The sequence below is a fragment of the Dendropsophus ebraccatus genome, chromosome 3, assembly GCF_027789765.1.
Source record: "Dendropsophus ebraccatus isolate aDenEbr1 chromosome 3, aDenEbr1.pat, whole genome shotgun sequence".
NCBI classification, from domain to species: Eukaryota; Metazoa; Chordata; class Amphibia; order Anura; family Hylidae; genus Dendropsophus; species Dendropsophus ebraccatus.
In genome coordinates this window covers 63,068,317-63,092,595 of record NC_091456.1, presented here as the reverse complement: position 1 = coordinate 63,092,595, position 24,279 = coordinate 63,068,317, and the positions used below count along the sequence as shown (strand labels likewise).

The following is a 24,279-nucleotide window of genomic DNA, read 5'->3' as shown; positions in this document are numbered from 1 at the left end:
ACTGATGATCAATAATGACTGCAAACCCTTTGAACAGGTCTGATCAACAGTCATCTGCTATTGTCAGTCATAGGACCAGCAGGGATTTCAGGACAGCAATACTACTCAGAGGTAACTTTCACAGATACAAATATATATGTAGGCCAGCTGATCTTTGGAAGGAGGAAGGGTGACGTACTCACTAAACTGAGAGAAACTGAAATTGCCCTTATTAATGTATACAATGTATGGGAGTGTTTGAAGTCTCATTTCATTCAATGTGAATGGCTGCATTGAAGGTGCAGCCATTTTCTACTCATTAGGAATCACAAAAACACTGTTTTCAAAATTGCTGGGATTTTATTTGCCTCAGGCTTATGAATTGCAACCAAAGACATTGTGCAAAGAAAGCAAAGATTAAGTACACTTTAAGGAAAAAAGCTGATTATCCACATTGGTAACAAAGGTCAATTTGAAGAGAAAAAAAAAAGCAAGGGAGAAATAATGCGTTCAATTAGACTATATATAGCTTGCAACAATTAACAAGTTGAACCAAACTTCTTCATAACAAATAGAAATTGTAATAAAAAAATGAATTACATTAGCCATATACTTTAATAAGTTCTTCACACGTTTGTGTTTAAACTGCTCTAATGTGAGAGGAAAAAGGGGGCAGGGAGAGAGGAAGGGAAAAAATATGGAAAGCAACTACTGCATATTAACACTTTAAGAGCCAGCTGAGCCACAGCATGCACAATAATAAATTTTAGGCCCCTCCAGCACCAAAAGGGTTAATCAGTACTTGAAAGTTGCATATATGTATCACAATTATTGAAAAGAAAAAAAAATACTGAACCACAGCAACATAAAAAACAGCTAAAATAAAACTGCCTGACGAAAAATAAAATAACCAGTTACTTCTGTTAGTTTGTCCCAGTTCTCGTTGCTACAAAATATTGTTTTTTAGCTTTGCAATGCCATCAGCTGCACCATAGTATAGCAAACCAGGCCCAGGGAACCATTTCCAAACGCGTCGACCCACAAATTATACTACTGATCCACAGTTTTCCATCAAAAAATGTGTTACTTGCTTCATATTGGAGCCCGTTCTGGTCACAATATGTTACAAAGTTTTGTGTGTGTGTGTGTTCTGTTTAGCTTTTTATATATTTTTTTTCACTTTTTATTGATTTTTTTTTTTCTACACGATGAGATCATGTATGCCTGAAACTAGTCTAATGTCACCTCTAGATGATGAATACAGAAACATTCCCATTGTGTATTTTTCCTTTTTTAGAAAAAAACATGAAGTGAATGAGTGGAAGCTACAAAATGAAGAATTCTGTCCATAAAACAGTTCTCATGTATGTCACTCGTCATCGCTTCCGCTTCCTTCTGTCTGATCCTAGAAAAGAGGGAAAAGAACGAAGAAAAAAAAAATTACTACAACAAGAAATTCCTATATTCCCTTACCATAGTATAATTCAACAGCAAAAACTCACTGGCTGCAGTATTTGGGTGCCAGACTTAGGGTCCTATTACACAAAACGATAATCTACAGAGTCAGGCCAATTTGGCAGATTATCGCTATGTGTAATAAAAAACAACAATCAGCTGATGAAACAATCACAGATTGATCGTTGTTATTCCAACCTAAAAATCATCACTGTGTAAAAAAAAATAAAAAGTTTATACATACCTCTCCATGCACTCTCTTGGCTTCTGCCAGCTGTCCGCAGCCCCCAGTGGAACTTCAGAGCCTGTTTCTGACATGACAGGCCGATAAGCCAATCACTGGCTGAGACGGGACCACTGCGGCCAGTGATTGGCTCTGATGTTCCACCAGCAGCTGCTGACAGAAGCGAGGAGAACACCGGGAGCGTGGAGAGGTATGTATCAACTTTATTATATTATGCTTTTAAAACAAGGGCTGCACAGACATCACTAACAATATTTATAGCCCTTGCTGCAAGATTGAGCCATGTAATACGCTCAGTAAACAAGCACTGATCTAGCAGATGGCTGTCCGTTTACATTACTGATCTGGCCATGTAGTATAGCCTTTACTGGCATAAGTACTGCAGCCAGGAATAGGTGTATTAGTATGGCATATTGCATATTGCAGCTATGATGCAAACAGAAAGTAACAGGGGACCACAGGAGTACTAGGCCTACGAATGCAGAGTACAATAGTCCCTTCAAGTTTCAATGACCTAAGACTACAATATTTTTAACATACAATCATGATTCATCGTCCATTGTAAAGGAATCAGGCAGATATCTTCCTGTGCTATGCAGACAGTGATCAGCCGATGAGTGAGCAAACATTTGCTCATCGGCTATCGTTTTCTTTTAACATGTTTGAAAATCATCCGCTGATCAAAGCAAGGGCTGCAAGTACATCACCAACATTGTCCATACAGCCCTATCTCCATGATTACAGAGCCGTGTAATATATCTTGAATATGGTTTTAAGTTAAGGCCATATTAGACAGCCTGACACATGGGTAAGTGAACGCCGATCTCCTAGATTGACGCTGACTTACCAAGCATAACGCTACAGATTGTCCAGATCTCTGGGACTTGTGAATGGTGGGAAGAACTGACCAACAGATTGTCCAGATCTCTGGGACTTGTGAACGGTGGGAAGAACTGACCAATCTGAAGTCTAGAAGAGCATTTCTACAATACTGTACAATACTACTGCTCTTTACTATTGACATCCACTACAAAAATGTATATATATAATATATATATATATATATATATATATATATATATATATATATATATATATATATAATATATATTACTTATCTTATCTTACTACTGTATTTTGTATATGTTATTATTTGGGGGGCTTCTGACCTAGCTACTAGTTTTCCCAGTTTCATTTTCATATGACAATGGTTGTCCTTGACCAATTACTATTGAATATTGTGGGACCATTGTATTTCAAAAGTGGGTATCTTCTGTTTTGATATTTAAGCACATATTCAGTAGACGGTAAAAGCAATTACTAATTGCAGCTGTGCATGGCTTTCTGCAAGAGCCAATCAGATCAAGGGAAAAACAGTAGTAATTTCTTAAACAAATTTGGCACATATGAATATAATCTATGCAGTAAATTCAGTCAAATGTATTATCTCCACTCACATTTTCATCTTGATCTTCATCACTGTCATAGTCACTGACAACCGGTTTGGCTTTAACACGGCCCTGGCGTTTCTTTCCCTTCCCCTTTTCTCGATTCTTTTCATCCTTTTTATTCAGCTTGATTTTTACTTTCACAGATTTTGCTGAAACAGAAAATTCTACAATTAATCTATACAAATGGAACACTGAATAAATACAAAATACTAGTTGTGATTAAAGCTGCATATTGGCAAAACGACAATAAAAGAAATTGTGGTAAGCTATATAGTAATACAAAAACTACACAAACCCCCTTCAAGGGCTAGCTACAAGAAAACAATGGAACTACATTTGTCTTCATCTGTGTTCAGATATGATAATCTATTGTAAGATGTTTTGCAGTAGAAAGATGAAACTACGCTTTATTTGCTTTGGTAACCAACTGGTAGACAACTTTGAAATGATCACTGTTGTTTTAACCAACCTCCCCCCATTTAATAGCTCATGTCATTGCTAACATATTTATAAATCACTTCATTTACCACAAATGACTCCTTACCCCAGAAAACTAGCTCTAAAAGTCTTGGCACTAGGCGTCTTATTTTTCTACAATCTGTTGACCACTGCCCGTTGTTAGGGAAATCCATTTCCAGTAGAAGCCTAAGCAAGATGAAACACTGGCAGTCGGAGTAGGGCATACCATGTGCCCTGTGCAGACTGGAGCGCAAGAGAGAAAGCCCAAGATAGCCTGGGCTATGTACATGCAAACTGTAAGCCTCCAGGTGATTTACACCACGTGTCAAACTCAGGCCCTCCAGCTGCTTCAAACAGCAGAGCCCTGGTCCTGCCTTTTGAAATGAGTGAATAAAAAATAGCTGTCCACCATGGAGGGGGCTCTCAGGGGCTAAATAACAGCGGTGAGCACCAAAAATCACCTTGTCATCACTCTGAAGGGTTAGGCTACGTTCACACCCGCATCTGTGATAAATTTTCAGCAGATACATTCATATATGTGAATGGATCCCTAACAACAGATGTGCAAACTGATGTAGACTATTGGATTTTTTTTTTTACATGATCTGTTTGTATTAAATCAGACCATTTACATCAGTTTGCATCCATTTGCACATCCACTTACAGTATGTTAGCTTCTCACAGAAGACTTTTTTTTCTTCACTTCTGTGTAGGCTCAGTTCCAAAAACAGATCATGAAGGATGGATGGTAAACTGATGTAAAGTGAAGAGTGACTTTAACCCCTTAACAACATCGGGCGTAAGTGTAGGCCCCCGCAGCGTGGTACTTAACGCAAACGGGCGTACACGTACGCCCGATGTTTACCGGATCGGTGTGTGTAAACACACGGCGATCCGGTAACGATGGCTGCTGTAATACACAGCAGACCATCGTAGCTTGTCGGCACGGGGGGTGGATTACACCCCCCGTGCTGACGATCGCTGTAATTGGCTGATTTATTCAAATCAGCCAACTACTGCGATTTTCCGGTTCCCGGGTCATCGGTGACCCGGGGCCCCGGAAATCAATGGTGATTGGTGCTGTCCGAGACAGGTTTTTTCCCCCTCCCCCCCCTTTTTTTTTCTATATCCTACCGCCACTGTCTGCTGATAAGTACCGCACATAAGTGCGGCATTTATCAGCAACTCCCATTTTGGCGTAGGTCCCCCCCCCCTTACTGTGAAAAACACGTATAAAACACTACATTACACTACACTACCCCACATTACACATTACACTACTTGAAATAAAGTTTTACACTACACCACTACATCACATTTACATACCCCCCATACACCAATCCCCGAATAATGTCCCAGAGAGTGTTTTCGGTGGAGGAGCCATACGCGCTTATTGCCTCCGACACCGAAACGGCCAGTGAGGATGAATGGGGGGATCCTTCTTTCCTTCATTCATCCTCATCATCATTATCATCCAGTGATGATGACTTTCCACCTAGGCGTCCTAGGAGGACGCCTCGGGCTGCCCGCCAGACACGTCATCCCATCCCGCCCCCTGCCCCCCAGACAGGTGACCCCATCCCGTCCCCTGCTCCCCAGACACGTCATCCCAACCCGCCCCCTGCCCCCCAGACACGTCATCCCATCCCGCCCCCTGCCCCCCAGACAGGTGACCCCATCCTGCCCCTCGCCCCCCAGATAGGTGACCCCATCTGGACCCCAGACCCCCAAAATCATCAGCCCTGGATTCCTGGCTTTATGGCAACGGCGGGAATCCAAATTAACCCCACAGGTCTCAGAGAAATAGACTTTTTCAAGCTCTATTTCTCTGATGACTTTGTAAATTTGATGGTGGCGCAAACAAACTTGTACGCGCACCAATTCCTGGCCCAGAACCCCTCCTATTCTTTTGCTAGGCATATGGCGTGGACCCCTACTGATGCAGCCGAAATGGCAAAATTTTGGGGGCTCCTGCTGCACATGGGCCTAGTAAAAAAGCCCACAATTCGGCAATACTGGAGTGGGGATATTATGTATAATACCCCACTTTACAGTATGGCTATGGGACGGTTTCGATTTGAAGCCCTCCTAAAATTCTTGCATTACAATGACAATGCAAGGTGCCCCCCACGAGATGATCCCTCATATGACCGACTGTACAAAGTACGGCCGGTCATAGAGCACTTCTCAGCCAAATTTACTGAGATGTATATCCCAGGGAAATACATCTCAGTAGATGAGTCCCTCCTGAGCTTCAAAGGAAGACTCCATTTCCGCCAGTACCTTCCCAATAAAAGATCGCGGTATGGCGTGAAACTATACAAACTCTGTGAGAGTACCTCAGGGTACACTTACAGATTTAGAGTATATGAGGGTAGGGACACCCAAATCCAGCCCCCAGAATGCCCTCCCATCCTCGGAGTTAGTGGGAAGATCGTTTGGGAACAGATCTTCCCACTGCTGGATAAAGGTTATCACCTGTATGTTGATAACTTTTATACCAGCATCCCCCTGTTTCGGTCCCTCGCTGCCCGAGCTACTGTAGCTTGCGGCACGATCCGAAAAAATCAAAGAGGTCTACCAAGTCACCCTGTTAGACAAGTAATGCAAAGGGGGGAGAGCAAGGCCTATGCCTGTGACAATATGTTGTTGGTCAAATAAGGACAAGCGCGATGTCCTTATTCTGACAACAATTCACAGGAATAGCACCACCCCTGTCACTGTACGTGGTACCACAAACCTGATTGTGTTCTAGAGTACAATCAGTATATGGGAGGAGTTGATCTCTCAGATCAAGTCCTGAAACCATATAATGCCACGAGAAAAACCAGACTGTGGTACAAAAAGGTGGCCGTATATCTGGTACAGACAGCGATGTACAACGCTTTTGTGCTGTACAGATATGCCGGCCACCCAGGGAAATTCCTTGAATTCCAGGAAGCAGTAATCAAAGCCCTGATATTCGGCAGCCACGGAGCGGGCCCCAGCGCTTCTGGATATGAAGGACCCCGTATCGTACAGGGACAACATTTTCCAGGTGAAGTCCCCCACACTGGAAAAAAAAGGAGATCCCAAAAGAAGTGCAGAGTGTGCCACAAAAGGGGGATCAGGAAGGACAGCATTTACCAGTGTGACACCTGTCCTGATCACCCAGGCCTCTGCATAAAGGATTGCTTCAAGGCGTACCACACGTCATTGGAGTTCTAAATGATCTAAATTCTGTCCCTTATTCCTATTTCAGGGGTCACGTTGATCCAGGGATTATTCTGATCGCCATTATGGAGTCGGGAAGGAATTTTTCCCCTGTGATGAGGCTACAGTTGTCTGCCTCACGAGGATTTTTTTGCCTTCCTCTGGATCAACACAGGTTGAATTTGATGGACACCTGTCATTTTCAACCTTATAAACTAATAATTGGCCTAATACCCCCAAATAAATTAGAATTGTCCCTTTTCCCCAGCTAAGTAGGTATGGCCGCCATTCCCATTAGAGGATGCCATGATGCAATTAGAAAGCCTCTGTGCGGCCAGGACAGTACAAACCCCCCACAAGTGACCCCATTCTGGAAACTACACCCCGTAAGGAATCTAACAAGGGGGCAGCGGGGATATGGCCCCCTGGTGACGGCCACATTTGGGACGTGAAAATGAAAAAAAATGGTATTTTTCATCTTCACAGCACATGTTCTACATATGTGCCCGTCACCAGTGGGGTCCATATGCTCACTGCACCCCTTGTTAGATTCCTTATGGGGTGTAGTTTCCAAAATGGCACTCTGTCCCTCTGGTCGCTTGTCCTGTGCCCATATGGCACATTATATCCACATGTGGGGTATTTTCGTACTCAGGGGAAATTACCCTACACGTTTTGCATTTATTTTCTCTTTTAACCCCTTGTGGAAATGAAAAAAATTTAAGCTAGACCAACATTTAGTGTAAAAAAAATAAAATTTTTACACTAAATCATTGATCTAGTCTTTATTTTTTCTTTTTCACAAGGGGTTAAAAGATAAGAAAAAACACTAAATGTGTAGCGCAACTTCCCCCAAGTATGAAAATACCCCACATGTTGACATAAAGCGCCAGGCGGGTGCAGGGTAAGCCTCCGCAGGGAGGAAGAGCCATTTGGCTAGAAAGGATGGTGAATGCCATGTCGCATTTACAAAGGCCCTGTGTTGCAAAGACAGTGGAGGCCCCCCAAAAGTGACCCCATTCTGGAAACTGCACCCCTCAAGGAATGTAACAAGGGGTGCAGTGAGGATATGGACCGCTTGATGACGGGCACATTTGTGCTGTGAAAATGAAAAAAGGAAATTTTTCACTTTCACGTCACATTGTTCTTTATTTGTGCCTGTCACCAGTGGGGTCCATATGCTCACTGCACCCCTTGTTAGATTCCTTGAGGGGTGTAGTTTCCACAATGGGGTCACTTGTGGGGGTTTACCACTGTCCTGGTAGCATAGGGTCTCTGCAAATGCAACATGGCCCTTGAAATCCATTCCAGCCAAATCCAGCATCCAAAAGCCAAATGGCGCTCCTTCCCTTTGGAGGCCTGTCTTGCGGCCGCATGACGCTTTATGTCCACATGTGGGGTATTTCCGTACTCTGGACAAACTGCTCTACACGTTTTGTGTTTTTTTTTCTTTTAAACCCTTGTGAAAATGAAAAATTCACGGCTAGGCCAATGTTTAAGTGTAAAAATTTTTATTTTTACACAACATCATTGATCTAGTCTTGACATCTCATTTTCACAAGGGGTTAAAAGAGAAGAAACAGAACAAAACATGTAGAGAAATTTCCCCCGAATACGGAAATACCCCACATGTGGACTTAAGGCGCTATGCGGCCGCAAAACGAGCCTCCAATGGGAAGGAGCGCCATTTTGCTTTTTGGGGCTGGATTTGGGTAGAATGGATTTCAAGGGCCATGTTGCATTTAAAAACTCCCTGTGTTGCCAAAGCAGTGAAACCCCCCCACAAGTGACCCCATTATGGAAACTACACCCCTCAGGGAATGTAACAAGGGGTGTAGTGAGCATTTGGACCCCACTGGTGACGAGAACAAATGTGGAACAATGTGGCGTGAAAATGAAATATTACATTTTTTTTACACTATAATGTTGGTTTAGCCTTGAATTTCATTTTCACAAGGGGTTAAAAGAAAAAAAAACCACACAAAATGTGTAGAGCAATTTCCCCCGAGTCCGTAAATACCCCACATGTGGACATAAAGCGCCATGTGGGTGCAGGGCAATCCTCCGAAGGGAAGGAGCGCCATTTGGATTTTGGAAGCTGGATTTCACTGGAATGAATTTCATGGGCCATGTTGCATTTACAGAGCCCTCGTGCTGCCAAAACACTGGAACCCCCCCACAAGTGACCCCATTCTGGAAACTACACCCCTCAAGGAACCTAACAAGGGGTGCAGTAGGGGTGCTTTTTCCTTGTATCCCTTTGTGAAAATGAAAAATTGAAGGCTAGAACAACGTTTCAGTGTAAAAAATTTTTTTTCTTTTTTCACGCCACATTGTTCTGAAAATCTGTGAAACGCCTGTGGGGTCCAGATGCTCACCGCACCCCTTGTTACATTCCTTGAGGGGTGTAGTTTCCAGAATGAGGTCCCTTGTGGGGGGTTTCCAGTATTTTGGCACCCCAGAGCCTCTGCCAACCTGAAGTGGTACAGTCAAAAATGACCAAATATAACGGAGCCATTGAAATTCACTAGGCGCTCCTTTGTATCGGAGGCTTGTGGTTGCGTCAAACAGCGCAATAGGGCCACATATGGGGTATTTCTATAAACTGCAGAAACGGGGAAATCAGTATTGGGGTGCATTTCTCTGGTAATGGGTTTATAATTATGAAAAATATTGAATTACAATGCACAGAAAATTTCTAATTTCTTACACACTTAGCTTTTATTTCTGTGACTTCCCTAAAGGGTTAAAAAACTTTCTGGATGTGCTTTTGCAGAGTGGGGGGGGGGTGCAGTTTCTGAAATGGGGTGCTTTGTGGGGCTTTCTAACACACAGTCCCCTCAAATACACTTTAAACCCGAACAGGTCCCTAAAAATATCTGATTTTGAAATTTTGCAGAAAATTTGGAAAATTGCTGCTAATGTTTTAAGCTTTCTATTGTCTAAAAAATATTAAAGATAGTTTAATAAATGCCGCCAACATAAAGTAGACATGTTGCTAATGCTATTTAATATATAATTTATGTGGCATAACCATTTTCTGTATAAGCAGAAGAGTTTCAAAGTTGGAAAAATGCATTTTTTCATATTTTTTTTACGTTATTTGGTTTTTTTTTCATAAAGATTTGTTATAAGTATCGACTCCAATTTACTAGAAATGTAAAGTACAATATGTCACGAGAAAACAATCTCAGAATCAGCCGGATAGGTAAAAGCATCCCGAAGTTATTAATGAATAAAGTGACACTGGTCATATTCATAAAATCTGTCTCTGTCCTTAAGGCCATTTCAGGCTCTGTCCTTAAGGGGTTAATATTATATAGGATGCGTCCCTTTTGTCTTCTGTTTATTTTCCATTTTAAAACAGACTTTTGTAATTTTTGTCTGGGGCTATGTTAACACACTGTCAAAATGACGACCAGTTTTATTGTGAGGCCGTCATTTAACGACAAACAGACGTTATTTCATGATTACCCATTATTTTATGAATAACGGACACTATTTGCCATTGAATGATGTCTGTCCAATAAAAATAGTTGTTATTTTGACGGTGTGTGAACATAGCCTTAAACAAAAATTACAGTAGGGGAGTTTGTCTCCCCCTATTGACATTTTCTGAATATATTTAGCATATGTTAAACATAATGTATATCATACATATTTTGAAAGTTTACCCTCAGATTCTGATTCATCTTCATCCTCGTCATCTTCCTCTTCATTGCTGTCATCTTCACTTTCATCTTCTTTTGCAATTTTTTGTCTTGCACTCTTGAAGACTGATTGTAGCACAATAGAATCTTCATATATCTAAAGCAAAAAAAAAAAAAAAAAAAAAAAAAAAAGAAAGAAAGGGGAGGATAAATTAATTTGTTTTTATAGGTAAAAGCTAAGTGAACAAAGGAAACAATTGCACAGCGGTCACTGCAGATGTTGGGTGTACACCCTGTCACAGTCTTTGTTGCAGTGAATTTATAGGCCGTGAGGAAAGAAGGCAGTAAGCCATGTTTCAGATCTGTAAAATGACTTTCAACGATTCAATGTCTAGTTTCTCTTAAAGGGGATGTCTAGTGCAAAGTCTTTATACATAAATATGCCCAGGCAACATGATCAAAATAGAAAAGCCTGTACTTGGCTCAATGCTTAACCCTTTGAGGACCAGGCCCAAAATGACCCAGTGGACCCCGCAAATTTTGTTTTTCCCTCCTCCCCTTCTAAGAGCTCTAGCACTTTCAGTTTTCTATCTACAACCCATGTAAGTGCTTGTTTTTCACAGGAATAGTTGTACTTTGTAATGGCGTCTTTCATTTTACCATAACATGTATGACGGAATCCCAAATATATTATTTATGAAGATATAAATAGGTGAAATTGTAAAAAAGAAAGCAATATGGTAACGTTTGGGGGGTTCCTGTGTCTACGTAATGCACTATATGGTAAAAGCGACATGATACAATTATTCTATAGGTCAGTCCGAACACAACCATATGCAGGTTACACAGATTCTCTAATGTTATATATTTTTTTTTAAATGAAACCTTTTTTTTTTTTTGGCAATTAAATATTAATAAAATGGGCCTATTGTGACGCTTATAACAGTTTTATTTTTTCACCTATGGGGCTGTATGGGGCTTCATTTTTTCTGCCATGATGTCTAGTTTTTATTAATACCATATTTGTGAAGATCGGACGTTTTGATCACTTTTTATTAATTTTTTTTTATATATATAATGTAACATTAAATCAGTAATCCGCGCACTTTTTTCCCTTTTCGTGTACGCAGTTTACCGTTCGCAATGACGCTTGTTATATTTTAATAGATCGGACAATTACGCACGCTACGGTATATTATATGTTTATTTGTTTATTTATTTTTATATATTTTATTTATATAATGGGAAAGGGGGGTGATTTAGACTTTTATTGGGGGAGGGGTTTTGGGGTTGTGTGTTAGTGTTTTTAACTTTTTTTTCTTTACACATTTGAAGTCTCTTTGGGGGACTTCTACATACAGTACTTTGATTTCTACACTGACCATTGCTATGCCATAGGCATAGCATTGATCAGTGTTATCAGCGATCTGCTCATTGAGACTGCCTGTACAGGCTTAGTGCAGCACATCGCCGATCGGACCGCACGGAGGCAGGTGAGAGACCTCCGGCAGTCCATTTTAACGATGGGGACCCGATGGGGTCCCGATCGGTAAGTGACAGGGGACTCCCCCTGTCACTTACACTTAAGCGCCGCGATCACGGCATTTAAGGAGTTAATGACACGCGGCAGCACGATCGCTGCAGCGTGTCATTACAGGTGAGGTCCCGGCTGCTGATTGCAGCCGGCCCCCACCTGCTATGAAGTGTGCTCCGCTCCGGAGCACGCTTCATAGCCGGAGAAACACCCAGGACGTATAGTTACGCCCTAGGTCGTCTGGGGACAGACTTCCATGGCGTAACTATACGCCCTGGGTCGTCTAAGGGTTAATCCATCTTATTATAGAACTGGGGAGTGAAGCCCGCTACCACACACCTCTAATGGCTATATTCAGAGATTAGTGGGCGTCCCAGTTTTAAAAACAGTAATAAAGGGGTATTCCAGAAATGATTTATTTGTTTATTTTAAATTGAGTGGGAGACCTTAAAAACTGAAGAAAGCTTATTCATCTGCCCCCACAGCTGCAGTTTTGATGGCTCCTGCCCCCACCTCCTCTGATGTGTAGACCCTGCAGGAAATGTCCACTCAGGTGATGCACTGATGACCCACCTAAGCCAGTGATTGGCTGTGTGGGTATTTCTGCAGGATGAACATGAGCATTAGTGAGTTACAGAAAGGCAGCCGTGGGGAATCAGGGCAAATAATATGGTATCTTTTCGAATCTTAAAGCAAACTTTTTTTTTGACTCACATACTAGTTTAAAACCAATGTACCACTAGGCACACTGCTTTGTGTTTTTTCCCCAATGAACAGACTGATGCCGCGGTCCTTTTTTCTTTTTTTGAACCATTAAAAAAAAAAAAAAGGAGCGTGGCAGCCCACCGGTCCGGTTCTTGTTAAAAACACAAAGGAGATGTACCTTGTGGTACATTCGCTTTAAAGTGTCACTGTCGTGAATTTTTTTTTTGCAGAAATCAATAGTCCAGGCGATTTTAAGAAACTTTGTAATTGGGTTTATTATCCGAAAAATGCATTTTTATTATGAAAAAGCAGTTTGAAGCTCTTCCCCCTGTCTTCACTGTTCTCCTATGGAGAGAGCTAAAGAAAAGACCAAAACAGGACAACAAAGAGTTAATCTACAAATCCCTCACCCATTATCTCTTCTTGGACAATCACCAGTGACCTGTCTGAGCTCAGAGTACAGCTGTCACCCAGCTCCTGCCTGTAATCCTCTGTTATCTGCTTTCTGCTGCCGGCTAACTCCCTCCTTCCTCCTCCCCCCTCCCCTCTCCCTAGAGCAGACAGGGTACGTCTCCTGCAACAAGTCACAATTTTCAGATTTTTCAGAGTGGATGAAAAAGAGGAAGGAGGGGGGGGACCTGGGAAAAGGCTTTTTACATGCAGATAATGGCAGATTTGGCTAATAAACCCAATTACAAAGTTTCTTAAAATCGCCTGGACTATTGATTTCTGCAAAAAAAAAAAAAAAAAAAAAAAAAAAAAAAAACGACAGTGACTCTTTAAAGAAATAAAAATATTGCGAATCTGCAGATGCAGTACCTACTGATAATATGGCTGAACATAGCTATAACTATGAAACTAGGGAGATATATTGATGTGTATATATATTAATGGATGCTGGATATCTAGTTGTTTTTTTTCTGAATCACTGTTTTGGAGCCAGTTTTTGGGAACGAATTAATGGTGTACTATGGTTATAATCTAGGCATTTGAGTGGCACCCCGTTTCATAACTAATCAGGTACAGCCCCCTGTTTTGTTTTTTCAGGGAATGAATTCATTAACATATAAATAAAATGTGATGTTGATTGAGGGCTGGGAATTCAGTGGAGCTGGTTTGTCTTTATAGATAAAGTTATCTGGCTAATACCATTCCCTACCTACGTAGATTATTATTGCTTCTCTGTAAGGCCCCATTACACCAACAGATTATCTGATTTTTTGAGCCAAAGCCAGGAACAGACTATAACCAGAAAACAGGTAATAAAGGAAAGACTGAGATTTCTCCTCTTTTCAAATCCATTCCTGGCTTTGGCTTAAAAAAATCTGTGAGATAATCTGTTGGTGTAATAGGGGGCTACATCTGTTTGGATTGTATTGTGGTTTAGAATACAACTGCTAATCAACAGAAGAGGAAGACAAGAGGAAAAAGAGAAACAAGAAAAATAAAAATACTGACCTGAGATCCTTCTAGGTTGAATGTCTGTGCATTGTGGCATAGCAACATTACATCCTTTTCTAGGTCACTTACACTTCTGTATTTATGATTGCGAATTCTTTCCTATGTATTCAGAAAGACAAAATAAATGAAGTAAAGATGTAACATAACAGCATCACTTTTTAAATCCTATTCATGTGGAAGTGGCGGCTGTATAAGTCCTCACAGCTTACCTAGTATACCAGACTCAGGCCTTCTGTGCTAAAACTTCCACATGCATTTAGTAACCTCTGTTTCTTAGGGTATCTAATAGAAAAACTAAAAGCCCTATGCGATGGGCCGGTTACCGCCACTAAGATCATCATTACTAGCCGCATATCACAGGAGATGTATGGCAGACAATAAAGTAGTGACGGGCTTCACGACATGATTAAGCTCAAATTAGAGCTCGTCCTCAGGAGCCTATCCACATTTAAAGGGTGGTCAAGGGGGAAAAATGTATTGTTTTTTAAATCAACTGTTTTCAGGTGTTATACAGAAGTTATACAGATGAATTCTATTAAAAAAAAAAAAAAAAGTATGCTCTGCAGGATGTGGTGTATTCTTTCCAGCTTGACATTGTGCTCTCTACTACCACCTCTGTCCATGTCCAGAACAGCAGTGGTTTTCTGCAGTTCCTGACACAGACAGATGTGGCAGCAGAGCGCAGTGTTAGACTGGAAAGAAAACTCCACTTCCTGCAGGCCATACAGCAGCTGATAAGTACTTAAGGGCTTGTTTTTTTTTTTTTTTTTTTTATTAGAAACCATTTACAAATCTGTATAATTTTCTGCCACCAGTTGATTTAAAAACATTTTTTTTCCTCTGGAGTACTCCTTTAAGCATTTCACTCCAAAAAGTAGTGTTACTGGCTGTGTAACATATGGCCATTCAGCCATTTGAGCTAGACCATGGCATATAGAAAGTGAGAATTTTTAGCAGGCAGGGAAGATAATGGTGTTAATGCATGTTGTGACTACTTGAACACACCAGCACATGCAGTAATAAACATGTATTATTAATTTAACAGATCTTCACCTTAGACATTACATAAGTTGATGCCACTTGAAACCTGTGGGCCATTGCTTTCTTTCCTCTGGTTTCTGTACATACATCATCTCTCTCTCTCTCTTACCAGTGCATGTACTGAATACTACAAAAGCCTCTGGCCTATAGGCTTACTGTAATTAAGCAGCAATTTACAGTGCATTGCCATATGCTAAAGAAACAATCCAGACATTAACATATTGCCAATGATTATCATCAAAAACAGATTGCAGAATAACCCATTTATTCTGAAAAGGTCTCACTTTTGACTTAAACTGTTTTAATAACTTTCAAAAAAATGGAGAACATGGCACTTCCTGTGCTAGTCTCGGTTCTCTACCTAACAAGGTGTACAAAAGGTAACAGCACAAACAGCCAAAAGGCAAAAAAATTTGAAAAAAATAGAGTAGTGCACGCCTCACCAGATGGAACTCAAAGAAATCCGGACTCCAAACAATGTAGTAAACGGAGACAGCACTTAGGTGAAAGTGAAAAAATCTTGTGGCTTTATTCACACCCCTGCGACGTTTCGGCTATACAAACTAGCCTTTCTTGAGAAAGGCTAGTTTGTATAGCCGAAACGTCGCAGGGGTGTGAATAAAGCCACAAGATTTTTTCACTTTCACCTAAGTGCTGTCTCCGTTTACTACATCGGTTCTCTACCTGTCAGCGCTCTTTGCAGGATGACTGAAAAAGGCCAGTTATAGGCCTCTTTTCCTTCCGATCACCCTCACAGAGCACAAGGACAGGCAAAGAGCCATGTGTAGTGACAACCCAGATAACTAGTTACCGGCTCTCTACCCGTCTTGCACGCCAGAATAAAAGACTTAGGGCCCATGCTGAAGGATAATGATCAGCCGACATTGTATATGTTTAATTATTAATAGGGCCCTTAGCTATTACGGTGGGGAGGAGCCTGGGGGCCACAGGCAGCTGCAGAGGGGCCATAGAAGGGGGCCTATAGAAGAAAGTGTCAATCTGCTGCCACCATTCCTATTACATAGAAGGAAGGGCAGCAGACCATCTAATCCCATGTTGTCGGGATTTTCCAACATGCTGAAGGACAATGCTCAAGCGACATTGTATATGTTGGCTGATTATTGCCTTTCAACATGAGCTACTACATAGTGCCCTTAGCTATTACATAGGGCCCTTAGTTTCAGCAGCTAAACTTGGTACAGAACACACAACACTTCTTCTGGGCGCTGCTAGTAGTTGGTTCGATTTAAGTCTTTTCCCAATCCACTTCTATGTTTAGGAAGAGGAGATACATACTTATATTGTAGGGACACATTCAGCTCCATTTACATAAACATTGTAAACACCATGGTAGCAGTGCCAAATGAGTGGATGCCAAGTGTCTGATGGCCCCTTTGACTTATAATTGGTTCTGTCAGCTGCTGTGTGGGTGTAATTTTGGTTAGAAGAATGGTGCTACATGCAACATTTGTCTTTCCCATTAAATCTGATGGATCTACAGACTGGAGCCTCTAACTGTAGCGTGAATACAGCCTCAATGATACCATATAACCCAAACAGGTGGTCAATTGGCTACCACAAAGGTGTAATACAATTTGGTAAGTCATAAGTAGTCATAGGAGTTTACCTTTATCTTTTTGAAGTCGACTGGTTTGCGGATTAGTTCGTAATATTCTGGTAACTCTTTTCTAGAAGGAAGCTGTATGAAAACTTCGCTTAGCTGCCGTCCAGAGCTGTACAAAAAGAAAGGTGAATGCAATAAAAAAACATATATTAATACTAATACAGCAAGTTAAATAAGCCACTAATTCATGTACAGCATTTGCCAGCAGGTCTTAATCTAAACCCATATTAGCTTACCTTCTTAACTCAATCATGATTAAATACATAGGCCAATATAAAAGGAACAAAGCCATACACTTTGTAATGTTTATAATGTAACTAGATATTTCTTGAATTGTAGTAAAAAATACAAAGGAAATTCTATTGCATTGGATGCCACCTAGTGGACAAAGCTTCAAAGCTACAAATTGTAACTTCTATGGTCTGATGCGGAACACAAAGAGGTGTTGAAAGGCATTTGAATGAATATCCCACTAAAAAAAGTAGTAGATCACAAACTACACAAAGACATCTAGATACATACTGACATTTACTATTAAAATAATTGCTACTTTTTATTTGTGTCTGTCTAAAAAGGGGCAACTATGTGCATGACCACGGCGGATTGAATTTAAAATGTAAGCAATACGTTCTGGCTAGCAAAGTACTAAATGATTATGTCCATTTACTCAGCCATGAATAAAACCCTAGCTGGTCCGAGGCAGCACATGCGCTTTACTGCTACTACGGTTTCCAGGCAACAAGAGATGCCTGCCGCAGAGAGGTAAAGACCGCAACAATGGCTGCAAGTGTCTGTAGTTAAAGAATGCACAATGAATACACGAGTGGACGGGCGGTGCTCAGAAGGCTTTGTGTCGGCATAATCACAATAAACCTCTGACAAGCTTGTATCTTTTCATGCTATTTAGTCTGGATTTTAAGCTGAGCTGTCAACTGAAAAAGCAAAAATATATAGATGTGGCTTTAATATGTATAACGCTATGGAGCAAATGATACGTAACTATACTTTTAGACGTACATTTTGTATAGCTGAGTACACAGACATGTAACATGATTTCAGCATGTAAATAATTTTTTTTTATTCAATATTGTGTTACAGATGTTGGGGGGAGCTGTGATGGTTGCCATGTTCGCTTTAATGTGCTGCTCTGTTACATTTGTAAACAAAATTGAAGAAAGGTACACCAACCCAACAGAAGAACAAGCCATAGAGATATTTTTGCGGGAATGAGGGCCTAGTATATGTATTCCTGGGGCAAATGCTGGAATAGAAAATAAACAATGCATGGGCAGTGTTTACAGCGTTACTGTGCTAACAGTAGAGTAAAAGGAGTATTCCCATTGCTACTAATATAGTTAAACTTGTAGGGCACATCAAAGTATATAGTTTTGCATCTTTTTGTTTATTTGTAGTAGTCTCACAATTCAAGCACTCAAGACAGTAAGGGCTGCATTTATTATAAAAACATCACAGTCTTAAAGTGTACCTGTCATTATAACTTTCAAAACCTAAATCAACAGTACATGTGATGTAAAGCATATTTGCAATTTACATTATTATTATTATTATTATTTTTAGTTATCATGGAAAACACGGCAATTCCTGTATTTAGATTCTTTGGAAAAAAAAAAAAAAAAGACTCAGAACACAGAAAGTCCAGTGTTTCCCAGGTTATCTGCACAGTCATGTGACTGAAGGACACATTGAGTCGTTATTCTTTGTACTGGCCGGAATTCCTGTGTTTAGTCTCTTTTTCAATCAGCACAAGAATAAAAATCTGCCTTCAGGAGACTGGAACTGGATTTCTGGTAAGTATAGCTTTGTTTTACAGCATGATAACTGAAAAAAATTAAATGTAAATTACAAGCTTGCTTACAACACATACTGTTGATTTGGATTTTGAAAGTTATAACTACAGGCACACTTTAAAGCCCTTTTACATTATTGTTATTAGCCGCACATCTCTGTGTGTAAACAGGAAAAGTGTGGTGGATAATGTATGTTAATGGCGGCATGAATGATCCGGCAATTGTTTGTGTTGCCTGGCCGTGCGATTTATTGTCCCTTGCTGATCGGTGCTCATTTGCGCCCATACACGGCTCCATATTGCACTGTGTACAAAGACCCTTATGCAATCCAACTAGTGGCTGAAGCAAGCTGACTTATCTGCAACCTGTAAAGAGATCTAAAGGAAGCCCTGCTGAACCCCTAAGTGTAAGTATTTTGCCAGCGTTGCAAAACTACAATTGCCATGATGACAAGACAGCCTTTATTTATACAGGCATGATGTGAATTTTAGTTTTGCATAGCTGGAGGTTGTGCAAAACTGGCCTAGAGGTTCAGCACAGTAATGTATTTTTTTTATAAACCACTCCGTACTTCTGCCCTCTTATATTGATATTGCATCGCAGCTTGTATGGCACTTTCTTCACATCCTTTATTGCATGGGCGATGTATGAAGGGGTGTTTTCCTTTATCTTGCCTACTTGACTGCTTAGCATATACTTTTTTACAACATACTTTATTAATTTGGAATGCTACCTATTTCTAGTAGACAACCAAGTGAGCAGTATGCCCTATTGTAACTGACATAGTAAATGGTGGCAGCAACTTAAAGTGACACTGTCACCCCCTTTTTGCATTTTCACTGCTTTCCACAGGTGTAAATTTTATATCACACCCCATGGTGCTTGTTCTGGTAAAAATTCATTTTTATTACCTGTGGATTAGTATATGTGGGTGGGGCCTCACGGACAATCTAGGAGACTGGGGCCTAGAGCTTTAGACTGGTCCTTCCAATGGCTGCTGAGGGGGTGGGGCCTATGCGGCAATGACTTTACAGATGGGGCGGGGCTAAGTGGCATTAGGGGCGGGACGATGTGGCACATAGCCGATGTGGCACATATACCAATCCACAGGTAATAAGAATGGCATTTTACCAGAACAAGCACCATGAGGTGGGATATAAAATAAGTAATGAAAACTGTAACACTTACCCTTTACACCTGTGGAGAGCAGTCAAAATGCAAATGGGGGGTGACAGTGTCACTTTAAGTGGAAAGTGTCTCTGTAATGACTACTGTGAATCAAATCTGCTTTGACTAACATAATTTTAACCTTTCTGTGAAACTAGAATACAAGGGGTATTCTAGTTTCAGCAATGGAAAGTTTCTTCACACTTTCAATTGATAAAACTCTGCTGGTCATGATGGACAAATATAAGCATGACAGTTATCATAGCTGTGTCTTGTAACGTAACACACCTGTAAGATACCTACTAGTGTTGATGGAGCACTAAAATACCTGAGTGCTCATTACTTGAGTCAAACATTTTTTAATGCTTGGGTGCTTGACTCCAGTAACTACCATAGTACCATTGGAAATAATAGGAGACTCGTGCATTTAACCAGGTGACCCCTACCTGGCAGAGGGGAGGTTGTCTGGGGAACCTGAAATGTTACCAAGTGCCAGTCTGGCCCTCAGACTGCGCTGTGTTGGGGGGGGGGGGGGGGGGTGGAGAGGCTTTTAAATTATACCTACTAGAGATGATTGAACCTCGAGCATGCTGGAATCCATCCGAACCCGATCATTCGGCATTTGATTAGCGGTGGCTGCTGAAGTTGGATAAAGCCCTACGACTATCTGGAAAACATGGATATAGTTATTGGCTGTATCCATGTTTTCCAGACAACCTTAGAGCTTTATCCAACTTCAGCAGCCACCGCTAATCAAATGCCAAACGATCGGGTTCAGATGGACTCGAGCATGCTTGAGGTTCGCTCATCTCTAATACTTACCACTCCGAGGTCTTCGAGGTCCACTATCACCAATCAGCAGCTGCAGCGGTGTCCTGCTCCAGCCGCTGATAAGATCCTGCTCCACGGACCCCTTCTTTGCATATTCAGATTTTGTAGGGGGCAATCAGTGGAGACTCGTAAATGAGTACTCCATTGGATTTTTATGCTGTTCTCCCTGAGTTCAGTGATTGTTGTGTTTTGTTGCCCCCGGTAGCCAGAATCTTACTCCACACTGACGAGGGGCAAATACCCCGAAACTGCAGTCAGTGGATGGATGCCTAGCCTTGGTAACCCTTGTCTTATGTCGTTATACTTGCCACAGTTAGACTTTGACTTACAGGGGCCACCCTGGTGTTTCCCTATTTAGGTCCCAAAGCTCACAACAGAGTGAGGACCTGAGGGACTACGTATAAGGGTGGTTTGGTGCTCTCCCCACTAGGAGGCACCCCTTGGCAACAGGCTTCCTTCTCTGGAGAGAGGGATATCTGGCTATTCCCGTGTTTTGAGACTCATAACTGAGGCTCCACGGACCCCTTCTTTGCATATTCAAATTTTGTAGGGGGCAATCAGTGGAGACTCGTAAATGAGTACTCCATTGGATTTTTTCGCTGTTCTCCCTGAGTTCAGTGATTGTTGTGTTTTGAAGATCCTGCTCAGCCCAGCCAATCAGCAGCTGATGTATGAAACCGCTGCATCTGCTCATCTGAGTGGTGAGCGTTTTGTATACAGAGCAGCACAAGGTACACCATAGCAGTTTGAGCATCATGCTCGGCCGAGCATGGTCACCCAACCCTAATAGCTACCAATAGGGGTAAACTTACTGAAGATGGATTCAAGGGGTTTTTCCACACGTTTTATGTGACGCCATATTGTATCACTTTATGATCAGTGCGGTATAAACTCTTTTCTTTACCACTTAATAAAGCTTTGGTATGGCCCATCTGAAATGTGCTTTTAAGTCCTAGGCACTAGTTCCCATAAAGGTTGCCCTGGTGTTGGAAAAAGTATAAAGATATACAACTAAACTAAAAAGATGCATGGAGCACCATAATTATAAGAAAAAGATTAAAAATAATAAAATCTGTTTCATCTTGAGAAAAGACGTGCATGCTATGGCATGATTAGCTTCCGAAGGTACAAAGGTGGACTGTACAAAGAATATTGTGAAAAACTGTTCAAGGTAAAGGCCCCTGAAACGACTAGGGGAAACTCCCTCAACCAGAAGAAAAAAGGTTCAGATTTCCAAAGGCGACAAGAACTGTACATTTGTGGAACAGTGTACATCAGGAGCTGGTCACAGCAAAAACAGATGAACATGTCGGCACTGTCTCTCCCCCGCGGCAGGTACTCCGCTGAGGATGGAGAGGAGTACCAGCAGGGGGATGTGAGGAGCGGAGTTCTGCAGTGGGGAGATGGGAGGCAGTAGCCGGGACACTGAGCATCCCCCATGGCAGAGGGGAACACTGCCCTGCTGTATGACAAGCAATAGTATTATCCCGGGGACGGGGATGCTAGCACAACTGTGCCAGGGGCAGCAACAGCAGCTGCTGGACACACAGTTGCCCTGGTCACACACTCTAGGGTCCAGTCCTGCCATCATCCTCTCCAGTAGCCACCGCACAGCTCTGGGAATTCCAGCGGGTCATGACATCACCATGTTATCAAGTAGTGAAGGCTTGATGCAGTAGTAAGTGCGGGGAAAAAACACAAGCATTTCCTGTAATAAGTGTATATTGGTAATTTGTACAACTTTAACAAAATTGTACTTTAATAAAAATTTTGGTAGGACTTCTCCTTTAAGGGGACACAGCACAGAAAGGGTAAAACACTAAAACCTGTGGTGAAAATCTGCATCTGAAATTGCTATAAATTTGCATTGAATGTAATGGGCCATTGATTTTACATGTGTAAACTTCCAATTAAACCCACAACGTAGGAAAGTACTTTTTCCATAGTGACTCTGGTGGTGGATTTTTTACTATGTAAAGGTAAATATGATGCCATTGATGCCGTCACACAAGGTTTTTAGGCACCATCATTTACACAGAAGGTGTGCTTTCTCTACACACTTCTGTATTGAGAACATCTACATTTACACTTTGACTTTTGAGGTGATTGTTCACCCTATGAGAGTTGTACATTTGCTGTGCACCCCTCATACCAAGTTAGCGCTGAATGCCAGACTTTCTGCAGTTTAAAGATTCCTATATTCTACAGTTTAGTATAACTAGTAAAAAAACATGTTATAAAAAAACATTCCCAAAATGCAATAGAATGCAGTTCATATACTTTTTTTATTGTATGCTCTTTTGTCTCTAGAGGGGAGATTTAGCTTACCTGTCCTTGTAGTTTATTACAGTGTCAACTATAGCATTCATCTGTTTGGTTAGCTTAGGTGGGTTTGGTGATAACTTTTCAGCTGGAGGACGGCCTCTTCTCTTTTTCTCTCGTTTTTCTCCATCATCTTTTACAACAACTTCTTTGTCCACATTTCTTCGCCGCTTGCGTTTTTTCAGCCGAACTTCCTCTTCCATTTCCTCCAAATTTCCGTCCTCGATAGCCTGGTGAGAGATACACATTTTATCACAACATTAACAGGCATAAAAATTTTTTTATTGCAGGTAGGATACAGGGTAATGTAAAACTTATAATGTTGTGAATAATGGGACAAAAATATTGGGTAAATGTGTATTCAATAACATCTAGTTAAACTTATATATGATAAGATCTTATACAAAACTGAAAGACTGGCCTACATTAGTAATGTTACTATGCCCATTCTTAGTGGGGCATGCTCCAACACAATAGCACTGTCCAGTCTATGCCAACAGTGTCATACCCTATCAACAGACGAATGCCCAGTTGTCAAACCATCCATACATTTCCTGGAAGAGCAAAAGAGCAGCCAACAATTGAGAGTTCTAAGAAAAGATAAAAGCACAGAAAGGAGTGTTCTATAATGGTGAGCACCAGTATTTACTAAGGCTACGTTCACATCTCGCTATAGGTCCAAACCTAGTCAAAAAGAGGTGCCATCGCATAGCCCGATATGTTGCCAATGAGCCATTAACTTAAATGTATTACATTTCACAACACTGAATACATATTTGGCCTCAATTTGGGTCTATGGACACAGCAACATCTACTGCTACAGCATATTCACTTGTAGTGGTTTTGCTGTGGATTTTCCACATTAAAATCCACAACAAATTTGAATGCATTGAAAATAAAGTCTTCAATCCCTATTTACATATTCTGGCAGAAATCGGATGCGAATCACGCCAGGATGTTCTGTAGCATACTGTATTCTGCTGCAGAAAGGTGGTGGCTTCTACCACAGATTTCTGCTGGCCACTGTAAAGGTTAAAGTTCCCAGTCAGATCTGTACCATAAATTTTCTCTGTGTGAACATACAAATTAGGATCATGCGATAGAACATAGAGCAAACCTATGAGCCAGAACAACATGTGCGTGCTCATCCACTATTGGAACCTAAGTTTGAAAGTAATTCCGACTGAGCAAGCGTAGTCTCCTAAAGTCTACATTACATAGGTAACATCAGATGTATACAGTTGAACACAAAGAAATGTATATATACATAAGGCAGTCCACACGGCACATTGTCTTCTACAAGTTGAATACATGCGACAGTGAAAGAACAGCCCCAGACATGTGTAAGAACATTAT

General features: G+C 41.1%; 1 protein-coding gene across 3 annotated transcripts in view; it reads right to left on the bottom strand.

Annotated features, from left to right (window-relative positions):
* Positions 1 to 319: 319 nt before the first annotated feature.
* The window catches only part of SMARCA2 (SWI/SNF related BAF chromatin remodeling complex subunit ATPase 2), a 139,452-nt gene continuing 115,492 nt past the window's right edge, over positions 320 to 24,279 (bottom strand). For all 3 annotated transcript variants that reach the window (XM_069961900.1, XM_069961901.1, XM_069961899.1), the window contains exons 29-34: positions 22,930 to 23,153; positions 16,799 to 16,904; positions 14,128 to 14,229; positions 10,455 to 10,587; positions 3,136 to 3,278; positions 320 to 1,384 (exon numbers count right to left, since the gene is read on the bottom strand). In XM_069961900.1, the coding sequence (XP_069818001.1) occupies positions 1,349 to 1,384; positions 3,136 to 3,278; positions 10,455 to 10,587; positions 14,128 to 14,229; positions 16,799 to 16,904; positions 22,930 to 23,153 (744 nt within the window). In that variant the 3' untranslated portion in view covers positions 320 to 1,348. The remainder of the gene's footprint in view (positions 1,385 to 3,135; positions 3,279 to 10,454; positions 10,588 to 14,127; positions 14,230 to 16,798; positions 16,905 to 22,929; positions 23,154 to 24,279) is intronic.